Raw genomic sequence first — 13,743 nt, 5'->3', positions numbered from 1 at the left:
TTTGTGTGTGCGTGTGTTCTTCTGTGGACGTGAGAGCATGTGTATCTCTGGGTGTGGGTGTGCATGTGTCTGCGGTACTCCACAGCGTTGGGCCAGCTTCATTATAGTACCTTATTAGGCTAATGAGCATCATCAATCCAGGCGACCTTGTCCTCCTTTCCCTCCCCTCCTTCCTCCTCGCTCTCCCCCCTCACTCTATTTTGGAGAAGTGACTTCATTAAAGCGGTTGTGATGAAGTTTTCTGTCAGCGTTGGCTCCTGATGTGTGTATGTGTGTGTGTGTGTGTGTGTGTGTGTGTTTGTGTGTGTGCACATTGTTAGTCTGCTGTCACACAATGTCCTGCCAAATTGCTTGAGAACTGTGCGTCTGTGTGTTTTTTTGTTTGCGTGCCATGTGGTGTGTCCATTGGAGCATAGTGTGTCATTAACTCAGTAATTAAATAGAATGGGCCTCTCTCTCTGCTATCACAGTCATGCCAAAGCAAACATACACAGACCCACACACGTACACACCTAGACATAAAGGGCCCAAGTTCAAAGTGAGTCGACCACAGATAAGTTTGAGACTGTAAAACGAATCTCATCCTACCCTCAATCATTTAATAAAAACTGCTTCGACTGCAACAAAGGCTGTCTTGGAGCGTGTGTACCCCAGGTAACCTCCTTCTGCTATGGGGGTAACCCACTGGCCCCCCATAGCAGAAGGAGCATTGTGATTACTATTGGATTTCTGCAGAAAAAAAGTTAAAATGGTGTTCTTCAGGAAGAACTAGCAACAATAAAGCACTGTTCAAGTTCAAGCCATAACAGGCCGGGAAGAACCCTGAAAGCAAAGCAGAAAACAGCTAACACTGCACCACAAAGAAGCTCACCTCCATCCTAAATGTACCAGTAAGATAGAGAGACTGGAAACAACCCAAGGGGAGTTCCACAAGGAGATAAGACAAGAACCCGCAGGACCTAGTTGGGGGCCTGACCCTGCGGGCCACCAAACACTAAGAAAAAGCCACAATAGTTTAATACCCTTAGAACACCAAAGTGCTGAAAACACAATGAAAGGTGTTCCTCTCCGACACCAGGGACACTGCCGCAGTCAGAACCCAGCTACTCAGGCTGGCCAGCACTGGTGTAGCTTCTTCAGCCAACGAGGGGCAAGGGGGAATGGAACTACAATGTCCATGCTGCTCAGGAATGCAACAACCACAGAAAAAACGTTTCTTTGGTTGGTCAGAGCATCTGATTCATTTATTTCTGTCGGAATGTAAAGAGGATTTCCAAACAATATGAATAAAATAAAATCTTAAGTAAATGACCTACCCTATCTTTAATCGAGAAGAATGTTGGAATAGCTGTACATGTATTGAGGGTTTTGCTATAACAGAGGGTGATAATGCTTGATTAGAATTCAGGAGTATAATGACACTGGAATACATTTGTAGAACAGGATATTATACCAGCACAGCCTCAATAATTGGTGTGTAATGTCCTACGATGACTCCCTTGTGAACATCTAAATATCATCTAAATGTCCTGTTCTCTGGACACTGCACTCTGTCTCTCTCAGACATCTTGTCATCTCTGGAGATCTCTCTGTCGTTGCAGGACTACAGAACATAATATAGATCAGTGAGATGACATGTGACGCCCTTAGAAAACCACTATCCTGTGATGTCCGCCTCCACTGCCTGTCATACAGATGACGCCCTGCTCATCCCGCCCCCTCCCCCCCACCCGCCCCGCCCAAATACGTATTATGTATTGGTTCTGAAAATGCCAGGTGAAAAAGGCGTCACGCATAGTAATGTCTCGGTGAAAGGCTCTGGGCTCATGTTTTTAAATGTACTCAAGAAGTACGACTATTTACCTCTACACAAAGGAGCAATTATTATTAGCAATATTTGTCAGGTTATCCTTTCATAACACAGCTCTGACATTGACAGGGGGTGACCTGTAGTGAACGGACCGTGGACGTACACGTGTGCTGCTGTCAGGGTGTAGGACAGTGGCGGACTCAGGGGGGGGGCAGGGGGGGCGGCCGCCCCCCCTGGTGCCTCCATGGTTGAAAAAGTGCCCTCAAGAGTGGTGAATACGAGAGAAAGTGCCTCATTGGCTGCCCTTTACATGTGAAAGAATGAATAGGTGCCCTCTGGTGCCCCTTCATACAATAAATTATGACGATGTGCCCTCTAGAGCAAGAATGTGGCCCTTTTATTTTTTCGCCCCTGCCCTTCAAACACTCTGAGTCCGCCACTGGTGTAGGAGAAGACAGACGCACACGGCTCCAAGCTAGTAGACGTTCCGTCCCGACAACGGGGAGATGTTTGACAGCCTGAAGACCGCTAAGACGGGAAGACAAATGCTGACACAGCGAGATTGGGGAATAAACACACCTGCTTTATGTTCAAAATCAGCCGAAACCAAAGACAGGCATTGAAGGACCAACACAAGTGTCACTCACAGCCCTAATGATGGTGCTGCTCCTCCTATATACCATGACAGGTGGAGGAATTAACATACACACCAACCCTTTTCACTGATGGAAACAACTTTATTTTCCCCCAAGTTTCCCAAGTGTGAATCATCTCCATCAGATCATGATACAGACAGACCCGCAGAGAGACAGACAGACAGACCTAGAGAAAGACGTAGCCTCATTATCTAGACTGAAGGCTTGAAAAAACACTCTTAAGCTTGTCAGTCAAGCAGCTATACACAATATAGCTATATAAGTATTGACATGAGTCGGAAGGGATTTGATCTGGTCTTAATTTGCTAATTTGCCTTAAGCTAATTTGCCTACGTTTGATGTATTCTGTATTGATCCTGCTTTTTCAACTCCCAGAGGCCCTTAGTTGTCTTTTTTCAATCAGAGTCAGCCAGTCACTCAATGTGTGTTATTGCCTTCCAGTCTCCTTCCCTGGCCCCTGGTTTGTGATTCTCTCAGCAGACGGATCACCTCTGCGCAACTCGACGCCAGCATGGAGCCCAGGATAGCAAAGAGGAGCTTATCTCAAATAGCGCTCTCTTTCATCCCCCCCATCCTCGCTCTCCTGATGCGCTGATGCTGCCAAAATGTAGCCAGGGGTTGAAAGGATGATGGGAGGATAGAAAGTCAGTGTGGGGGGGTTAGTTCGACCCAGAGCCGCACCAGGGAGGAGTTGGTGGAGGAGGGGATAAATGTTGTCTCTTTTTTTCTCTCCTCTGGATCAAGGTGTGCAGGACAGTGAGGCTTTAGGCCAAATCAATGTTGTCAGCAGTTGCAGGGTTTATCTTCCAACGAATTTGTGCAATTTGCTTGTTGGTAATAGAGATTTAAACTGTTATCCGTTGTATTTAATGTTGTTAGGTATCACAAAACGGAATGTGAAAAAGTAGGTACTATTTTAGCGGTTTGCTATTGATTCTCATTTCCCCAAGGATGCATTGCATGACGTCACGTTGGGGAGACACGGACCAAAGCCGCATTGAGACCCTTAAGGGTAGAGACTAGTAAGAGAGTGTTCAGCAGATTATACATAGATAAATACATAGATATTATATATATTTAGTATATGCTACACGTGAACCTCCTAAGATATCACAATTTGATTGGTTCTCTATCTCGGGATATTGGGCAATATCCCATGATTGACATCTCAAACTCGATATTGTTTTCCACTAATAACAACAAATAAACCGCTAATAAAAATAGTGGAATGTTAATAGCCTAGATAGATAGATAGCCTAGTCAAGTCTTTATTAATACCAAACGACACAAATCGTCGGGAATTAATTTAGGTGATTCGGCTCACACAGGACAGAACCTAAAGCCTACAAGACCACACAGAACAAGGGAGACAACAAGTCTGACTGGACATACACAAAATACATCACATTAAAACTAGACACATGCGTTGACAGACAGACAGATATCCTTGTTATAAATCAACGTGCATCCAAACAAGCCAATGCAGCCTCCTGTGTTGCTTTAAAATGTATAGCATATCGGATTATCAAAAACTGTTAAGTGTGTGCGTGTTGTCGTGTAGGCTAAATACTAATGGTCTTGCATCCATGAAATATTGTAATCTTATAGGCCTACTGCAAAATGTATATCGGTATTGCGCAACAATCGGGAGATGGGGACCCCCGAATATTGACGGGTATTTCACACACTGGGTAAAATAAAGCTTAGGAATAAACACTAGGCAAAGATGTTGTTACTGGAGCTAATAGGCTACCATCAAAACGTGGGATAACTAATCGGAAATCTGATTACAACGTCGTGGGTAAGATTTAATTAGGGATTATCTGGGGGGGATTTTACAGGTGGGACTGGCAAGGTAGCCCATTATGCCTTCTATTTCTAGATCTTATGACTAAGTTTACCGGTACTTATCTGAACGACATAATCGCTGTCAATAGACTGAAAACGTTGACTTTCACTCGGTGCTATTCACTGACAGTAAAAATAAATAAAAGTGTTGTTATTGTATGCACTGCTGTTCATTGACTAGCTCCAGCGCTTGTTGCTGCGTTGCTAAATGATCGCAACTCTCCACTCATTCTCCTCTGACCATGCATTTAATTGGCTTTGACCGCCATCAGTTCTCGGCAATTCCTCATTCGCCCTCTCACGTCTGACAGGTTCGAAATTATACGGCTGTGGGCCATCGTACATGTTATTTGTGGTTCTTGCCACCTCTTATATGCCATAGTTCTAGGTTGAGGCTACCTTCCACCATGTCACCCCAACGTGACGTCATCGCCGAATGGCGTTAGAAAACACCCGTTACTGCCAAAAACGACAAAAACAAAATTGTGTTAAACTTGGACTTTAACACTATTTTGGAGACATTTTATAAATTATATAAACATTTTGAGTGCTTTCTGTACCCATTAACCAAAACTTCCGGTTAACCTGCACGTAGGCCTTTAAGTTGGCCCTATTAGAGCTGGAAAAGTTCAGAGAGCAGTGATGGAATTAAGAGCCAAATGGGCGAGCAGTAAAGCCAACAAGATCTGACACTGCTTTTCAATACTCTCGATTTCTATCACGTCTGCACATTTGTCGCAATTCCACAAACGTACTGCCTGTATTTTGTAGGGTTTGGTCTCATTGTTCTTGTTATGTTCTTGTCCCTCTCTCTTTCTCTATGTGTCTCTCTGTTTTTATTTATTCATTCCTTTCTTTGTTAGCTTTTTCTTTATTTGTCATACTTTTCTCTGTCTCTCTGTCTCTGTCGATCTCTCTCTCTCGCTGTCCATCTCTCTCTGTCGATCTCTCTCTCTCGATCTCTCTCTCTCTCTCTCTCTCTCTCTCTCTCTCTCTCTCTCCGTCTCTCTCTCTCTCTCCGTCTCTGTGCCTGTCTCTGTCTCTCTTTGTCTGTATTTCTCTTTCCTTTCCTTCCCTTTGTTAAGTCTCTGTTTATTTCTCTCTCACCCCCCTGCTTGCCAGGCGTCCTGCCAGACAGTTCTCCTTAACGAGGCTTCTCTCACAAATTGAAACATGAAACCTGTTTGCTCCAAACCTCCAAACCTGTCCTCTCTCTATCTGCGCCACCAGCGCTCTTTGCTGGCTCAAATTGGAGTCTAAGAGCCTCGCCTCCAAAAAGGGAGAGGACGGGGAATTTGGGTAACTTCCCTGTGATGGCTCAGTTTAGCTTTGCCCCCCTTGACACAACCAAAGCCCCACCAAACCAACACAGGGCTTGCTGCCGAGGGCCCCTTTCCACTGTCTTGCTGTGAAACAGTTACACATCTTTCTGTTTTCGCTGTGAGATTTAGGAGCCCGTAAACTGTACTAGTGGGTAATTTTACTTCTCCTCCACAGGTGGTTATTGCCTTGAAAGATTATCTACGGAAAAAAAATACTTTTACTGCAATGAAAACTGGGCTGTTAAAGTGTGCAATGGATTTCCAAAGAAAATGGATTTTCTTTGGACGTCCTTTATTAGAATGAGGTCGGCCTCTTCTTTTTAACGAACAAATGTACAATTTTACAAACTCTTGGGTAAAAAAGCTATACACTTTGTCTTGACAGACAATGAGATAACATATCTCCCTCACCGTGAATTATTACAGTTAAGAGCATTCCACAAGTGAATAAAGAGGGAAAGCCTTTAGAATCCCTGTGTGTTAGTATTTATGGTGAGAGGTTTGTCAGGCTAACCAGTTGTAATGAGCTCAGTCGTGGTGAAGGGCTCTGATTGGTCGAGGCTCCCTGTACTTTATGATGATGCCAATCTGGGGTTTTCACTTATCCGGGACACAAATGGGAGGGCACTGTGTGAATAGAAGAATAGCAGGGAGTAATACCAAATCGTCACCACAGATGTTCTAGTGCCACACACAAACAAACACACATAAGCACATAATTCTCTGTCTGTCTCTTTCTCTCATTCTCTCTCAGTCTCTGTATCTTTGTTTCTATCTCTGGGTGTCTACATCGATGGTAAATGTTCTGGGCCAAGTGAGTACACTCGCACGTCCCCAAACATGAGGACAGTTTCCTTCCATGACTCAAGAAATCATCTTAACCACATGGTGAGAATTTTAACAAAAAAAGATGATTGTTTGATGGAAGCAGGATCATCAGGCTCACTGAACCATAGGCAGCCCTGAAGATTAGCAGTAGAGAATCAACCGACAAGGAAATATAAAAAATAAAATGCTGATCAGGAATCAGATACTGCCTTGCCTCATTGTAGTGTAACATAGTTGTTTAGTGTGATGATAAGCAGTGCTCCGGGATCAGTGATGAAATGACAGCATTTGCTCTCAATGAATCTATTTCTCCTTACAGGCTGTTATTTGTGCAGTAAAAATGCTTGTGATCATGATTTGTGTGCACATATGTTTTAATTGTTGTGCTGTGTCACATGAAAAGCTTCATTGAATTAAGCTCTCCTCCCAACACACACTTCGAGCCTCCCCCCCCCCCCCCCCCTCTTTACTGGGAGTAAAGGGGGAGGACACAGAGCCCATGGTGGACATGCTTAACACCAGCAGTAGGCATCATTACGCCCTTGAGCCAAATAGACCGTGCTCATGGTTGATCTGAAATGAAACAATTGGAGGAAAAAGAACATCTTATTTGTGATATTTTCTCAAAAGATATGAAAATGAAATAATGTTGAAAATTTGTTTCAATAAAAATGTGGTAGTCATTCAATATGCCTGAACATGCACTGCATTCACAGCTTCTATGGCCCGCTCGCCACTGTTATAATGCCCTCCGAGCCCGGGGGCCAGCAGGGTTTCATTGGTGGCAAAGCACACCTTGGGCAGCTTCAAGGTCAAGGACAAGGTTCAACTTTATTGACCCCATGGGGAAATTTGTCTTGGGCACAGTGCATCATTGCTTTCTTATGATACACAGAGTACAACAGAACAAAAACACAACCACAGACACAAACACAACCAGACAAACCAACATTTTAACATCGAGAACATGGAGCTTGATAGACTTAAATTGCAGCTTGCTGTATAGCATAGAAATCTACAGTATGGGGATAAAGTGCAAGTGTTTATTTCACTAGAACTTATGGATAGAGTGCTATGTGCTAATGTGCTTCGTTCTAAAGTGCTATGTGCTAAAGTGCTTAGTTCTAAAGTGCTATGTGCTAAAGTACTATGTGCTAGCGTAGCTTCACTCTGGCTGACATTTCCAGGGCTTTCCCCCCGGTGCCCAGCGAGAGCCTGGGGGGTTAGCTACCGCTTCCCTTCCACCTCAGCTCCCCATCGGGCCTCTTCCTCCGTGGTGCTTCACTCCTTCCAGCCCGCTCTGTTTGGTTCCCCATATCAGACGTAAGCAGAGGAAGGACTTTCTCATGGCTGCCATTTTTATTTCATGCAAAGGCTTTGAGCATTCATCATCACAGGATTAATGATTAAGTGATATCACTCCCTATTTTTTCCAAAATATTTGTCAATTTTTTTTTTCTTTGCGTTTCTTCACCTGTCATTCTTACACGTTTTACGTTGAGTTATTCTTATCCTATAAGGGGTTGGATTGCATTGCTAATGTTTCAAAGTTTGTGTTGTATGTTAATACCTTCATGGAATTAGTGGAAAATACTTTTCTCAAACTCTAAAGCAACATTTCATATTGACGCAGTGGCTGTGAAATGAACTAACCCTAACCTCTATGTTCACCTATCTTATATATTTGGTGTCAGTTTCTGCGGTCAATCTTTCGAAAAGCCAGTCCCCCAAAACCTTATTTAAACATTAAAAGTATGTGTTTTCCTAAACGTTGGTCATCAACAAGGTTGTAAAGTAGTAACTTCAGGCATATCTGTCAAAATAAACTTTTTTTTTTTCTTCTGACGTGTATACAATCTTTATTCATTCATTGCGCCGCGACCGAACTGACGAGGATATTCTCTGACATTATGAATCTTAAAGACTGCGTCGGGTTCTCAGACTCTCTGGTACTTCCACAACAAAGACTTGTAGCGGAGGTTATCTCGGCCATTGCTGAGAAGGAATCGGGGGAAAGGAATGTTGGCTTTGACTTTCTGAAGTCCAGATTGAAACGCTACATGGAGGAGAAAGGGATTGTTGCCGTTTGCGGGACAGCTGTCAGTTCACTTCGGGTCCATGTCATTTCTCCGATGCTCCATTGTTCCGACCTCTCGGTCGTATCCAGACTCCTCCGGCTGGACTCCTCCGGCGTATGCTCCTCCGGCCCATACGACCGAGAGGTAGGAACAGTGTAGCGTCGGAGAAATAACAATGACCCGAAGTGAACTGACAGCTGTCTACTGAAAACATCTTTCTTGAATGCCGTCTTTGTTTGTTGTTGCTGGGACGTAGAGGTCAACCGGAAGTGGCTCTATAACTACTTGTTGAAAGGGCTACAGCTCCACCTAGGGTACCGGATTCAGCCATATCGTATAAGGCTTATTCCGATCTAGTTGTCCCGTGTTAACGCACTGTGTGACGGGTTGAGGGCAGTATCCTGTCTTGAATCCAGAACTGTGAGGGTCCAGAATGCTCTATATGAAATGGGTGAGGAAAGGGAGGGCAGCCAGAAGAAGGCCTGAGGGGTTATTGTTGTAAGGTAGCTGGGCGTTTGGAGGTGACCAGAGATAGTACTTCAGTGGCAGAGAGTGTTTGTAAGGAAGTTAGGGTAGGAACTGAAGAGATGGCGATAAGACATGTGGTTACTCAGTGAGAGGGAGGGTTGGGGGGGGGGGGGGGGGGGGGGGGGGGGGGGGGGGTTGAGAACATAAAAAGAAAATAGAAATATGACAAAATAACCATTTAGAATAAATTGCCTTACAGATGAGTTACAGATGACAACCCCCGCACTGAAAATGGTATGATCCAATGCCTATCATACTCTCTCTCTCTCTCTCTCTAGCATTCTCTCTCGCTCCCACACTATCATACTCTCTCTCTCTCTCTCTCTCACTATCATTCTCTCTCTCACTATCATACTCTCTCCCTCACTATCATACACTCTCTCCCACACAATCTTACTCTCTCTCTCTCTCTCTATCTCTCACACTACTCTCTCTCTATCACTATCACTCTCTCTCTCATTATCATACTCTCTCTCCCACACTATCATACTCTCTCTCTCACTATCATACTCTCTCTCACTATCCTACTCTCTCTCATTCTCACTATAATACTTTCTCTCACTATCCTACTCTCTCTCTCTCTCTCACTATCATTCTGTCTCTCGCTATCATACTCTCTCTATCGCACTATCATACTCTCTCTCCCACACTTTCATACTCTCTCCCACACAATAATTCTCTCTCTCTCTCTCTCTCTCACACTATCATACTCTCTCTCTCACTATCATATTCTCTCTCTCCCTATCACACTCTCTCTCTCTCCCACACTATCATTCTCTCTCTCTCTCTCTCTCTCTCTCACTATCATACCCTCTCTCTTTCACACTATCATACTCTCTCTCTCACTATCATATTCTCTCTCTCCCAATCACACTCTCTCTCTCTCCCACACTATTATACTCTCTCTCACACTTTGAAACTCTCTCTCATAGTTTTCTGCAATGGGGGTTTTCTTACCTGTGCATTGTTCAGTCTGCCGCTGTGTCTTGCCTAACTTTGTGCTTTTTCTATGATGAAAGCACTAGTTCGGTAATGTGCTAATGTGTGTGTGTGGGAGTGTGTTTTTCTCTGTATTTGGAAGTATGCAATGTTAGCCAACGTGGACCCATTAGGTACACTAATTGGATTCCCACTGTGGCATATCTGTCTGAATTCTGGCTTGTATCAGACCGGTCTTCATCCCTTCTTCCTCATTATTTAATCTGTCTGCCATACCCCCTTCCCTCCCTCACTCTCACGCTCGCTCTTTCTTTCATCTTTCTCTTTCAACCCATCGTTCCTTCCATCCCCGTCATCTCCTCCTGGTGCTTAGTCCATCTCCTCCCTCCCTCCTCTGACTGCCCTCATATCTGGTCCCCTCCTGCTCCGGCCCTGGTGCCTGGACACCTGGTGAAGCACCAGGTGTTCCTCAGGAGCTACAGGTTCTGGAACCCCCAGGGTCAGATGTGCAGAGCTGGGCCACACAGGGCCCTGGATATTGGCCGTCCCATGCTCAACTGGGCTCATGGATTGTGGTCTGCATTCAGTCGCCACCCACTGGTTACACAGCAAGACATCACAACACTGTGAGATGTTGGTGAATGAACTATATATAATAATACCCTTTCATGGGCTTTCCTAGACTGGGTAGCCCCGCCCATTCTGCCGGCGATTCGAGTTCGCCCTACAGAAAGGTCTGGAGAAGAGCAATACATTTCTTTCTGCTTCCGATACGTTTTTGCGGGGGCCAATCACGAAGCTGTCTTTTCCCCCTGGTGCGCTATTGGCTGGTTTAACACAATGACGATAGGGAAGCAACGGCAAGCAGCCAATTGTGTACAGTCATTTGAACTAGGCCCATTGATCACGCCTCTTGTGCTGAAGAAAATGACAGTAGCTTCCCCAGACCAACATGCAATCTACGATTGAGCTTGGTCTGGCAATAGCAAGGCTAGGGCATTTCCTTTTTGGCAGATTCCACAGACTCATGTCTCCTGGGGAGAGTGAACTTTATTCTTTGCACAATCTAATTTTTCTTCTGGTGTGTATGTTTTCCTCTGCTTATTAGCTTTTATCCTACTGATAAGTATATTTTGTCTGCCTAGTGTCAGATGCATTAAAGCTATCGTCACGTACACACACACACACAATCTTTCTGTCCGTCCGTCTGTCCGTCCGCTTGCTGTCCATCCCGTAACATGACACGCACTTTGATTAGTTATGCAGTCTTTCCATCATGGGGTTAAGGACGGGACGTGATGTTTATTGAGCCTGTCAGAAGTCCTGTTGAGGCTGTCCAATCCCCCCTCCCCCCTCCAGCATCCCTCAATACTGGCAGCTGCTCTCCTCCTTTCTTCTCCTCAGGGTCTCCACACATCGAAAATCATTTAGAGTCCTTGGAAGGCTTGTCTGACATAACTCTGACAACAGTTCAGGGAAAACTGCTGTGCAACATAATAGTCTGCCAATGCCCGTTGTGGTTCTTTCTTTGGCTGTTTAGACCCATCTATTTGATTTCTTTGTCAGGTCGCCCTCTCAAATGCCTACACTTCATCTCTCTTCTTTTCTATTTTCCCAATCGCCTTCCCTCTCTCACTACTCCCAATCTTTATTCTTCCCTTTCTCTCCCCTTCATTAAAGTCTTCGCTCAATGAAAGAAAGTAAGATATAGAAAGGCTCTTCCTGTCCTCACATGCCCTGATAGACCCAGAAATATAAAGACTCTTCCTGTCCTCATATGTCCTGATAGACCCATTACTAGAAAGGCTCTTCCTGCCCTCACATCTCCTGATAGACTCAGAAATAGAAAGGCTTTTGTCCTCATGTCCTGATAGATGCAGAGTGAGTCCCTTTTGGTGGTTTGATCTCTGTATGTCTTGAAACGACCTTTTTACCTTATTATCAAACATAGCACACCTACAAGCTGATGATCATTCAAGGAATCAAAACACTGCAGAAGGAAATAAATACTTAACTGTGGGCATTGGTCGGCCTTTGTTCAATCTTCCTTTATTTTCCATTCAAAGCTTTATAACCTTATTGAATTCTATACTTGAACAGGGTTAGTTACTACACTGAACATCCCTCCATTAACATTTTCCTTGTCCAATCTTTTTCTGGTTCTTGATCTTTCCTTCCTTTCATTCACTCAGAACCAGCATGAAAGGGTGAAACACAACAGCTGTTTCCTCCCCCTCAGAGCCACACAGCTCCTTTCACTGGGTTCAATGTTCACCCTGTCTTCTCTGCCCGTTCCATTTGGTACAGGGATAAGCCACACACAGTCCACATCAGTGGACTGTGTCACGCTGTCGGAGCCACGCCCCCTCACATTCTTCATAACATACCAACCACGATAAAGGCAGTAAAGTGTCAACCAACTCGATGGACTTGAACCTGTCTTCTTCCCCTGTGGCTGCAGATCTTCCTGGATGCCAACACCATCCGGCTGGGCAGCATTCCCCACGGCAGCGCGGTGGACCCCCTGGAGGGCGCGCCGGCCGGGACCACCTACACCAAACAGACTGTGTACGAGTTGTGCGCCTGCGCCAACGGCAAGCTGTACCTGTCCCCGGCGGAAAAGGGCTCCACCTGTCAGACCACCAGTAACTTCTGTCTGTGGAGCTGAGAACGGAGGGGGGGGGGGGGTGGGGGGGGCGACGCACCAGGAGATGACTAGCGGGAAGCTAATGCAACTGGATCACCACAGACTGACAGCCTGGCGGGAAGACGGCCAGCTAGCAGGCCAAATCACAATTCTCATGGACATGAGAAGCGTTTTGGGACTGGCTGTGACCACATGGCCGGCGGGCAGAGCCAATCACACCATTTGGATTCCGCTCCTACAGATTATTTCGTCCTTGATGAGTAAGTCCTCTCGGGTTGATCTGGATAGTGACTCCACACACTAGACAGGGATATCAACTATTGAATTTCCACACTGCAGCGCGCGCTCCGCCGGGTTCCCATTAACAAGAAGCTCGCCAAACACCGTGGACAACAGGAAAGGGTTTGCCTGGCAGATAGTGAATAAGACACACAGACAATGACTGACTGTGGGGTTTGCCCAGCAATAAGCTACGGCTACCTAACAGACCAGATTTATACCAGAAAGGCCTTTACCCATTCCCCTCTCCCCCTTCAAACCCCAAACTTCCACCCTGCCAACTGCCCTCTTAAGGCCGGTTCAGACCAAAAAGACGAGACCATCCCGTCATATCATCCTTTATGGAATGATCATGCCAAAAGCTTATACAACCGTTTCTATGGGATTCCCTTTCCTGATTCTGTAGTGTGTGCGTTTACCAGTTTGACAGCTGTCAATCAGCACTGTGCACTGATTGGCTGAGAGTGACAGTGTTAAATTCTGCTCAGATTTGACAAGCAGAATCTTTCAGATGGCCTCTGAATATTGAGAACTACAAATAGACCACTCACCGTCAGATGAAACGTTGTGGAACAGCAATTTGTTTCCCTCTCGTCTTTTTGGACCAAACCAAGCCTTTAGTCTTCTCTTACCTGGTCTTGACTGTACACAACAACAGATGTTTCATAAGCAAATAGCGCAAGTTCTTTTTTTGTCTCCAAAAGAAGCAAATCTCTTGTTTTTGTTACACAAATTAGATTGCGGTTATCTGCCATCTTGGGGTTTATTTGAGCACTGCATGTCTTTTCTCTCCTTTCCTTTACCATTA

General features: G+C 45.1%; 1 protein-coding gene across 1 annotated transcript in view; it reads left to right on the top strand.

The window, feature by feature from the left end:
* Positions 1-12,677, top strand: part of sgcz (sarcoglycan zeta) — a gene marked incomplete at both ends in the record, with an annotated part of 471,678 nt that extends 459,001 nt beyond the window's left edge. Inside the window, one exon of the mRNA XM_079759103.1 lies at positions 12,471-12,677. Within this exon, the coding sequence (XP_079615229.1) occupies positions 12,471-12,677 (207 nt within the window). The remainder of the gene's footprint in view (positions 1-12,470) is intronic.
* Between the last annotated feature and the right edge of the window lie 1,066 nt (positions 12,678-13,743).

Source organism: Pollachius pollachius, assembly GCF_949987615.1.
Source record: "Pollachius pollachius genome assembly, chromosome: 2".
In the NCBI taxonomy this organism is placed as follows: domain Eukaryota; kingdom Metazoa; phylum Chordata; class Actinopteri; order Gadiformes; family Gadidae; genus Pollachius; species Pollachius pollachius.
The sequence above is the reverse complement of the archived record's forward strand: the minus strand, read 5'-3'. Positions and strand labels throughout refer to the sequence as shown.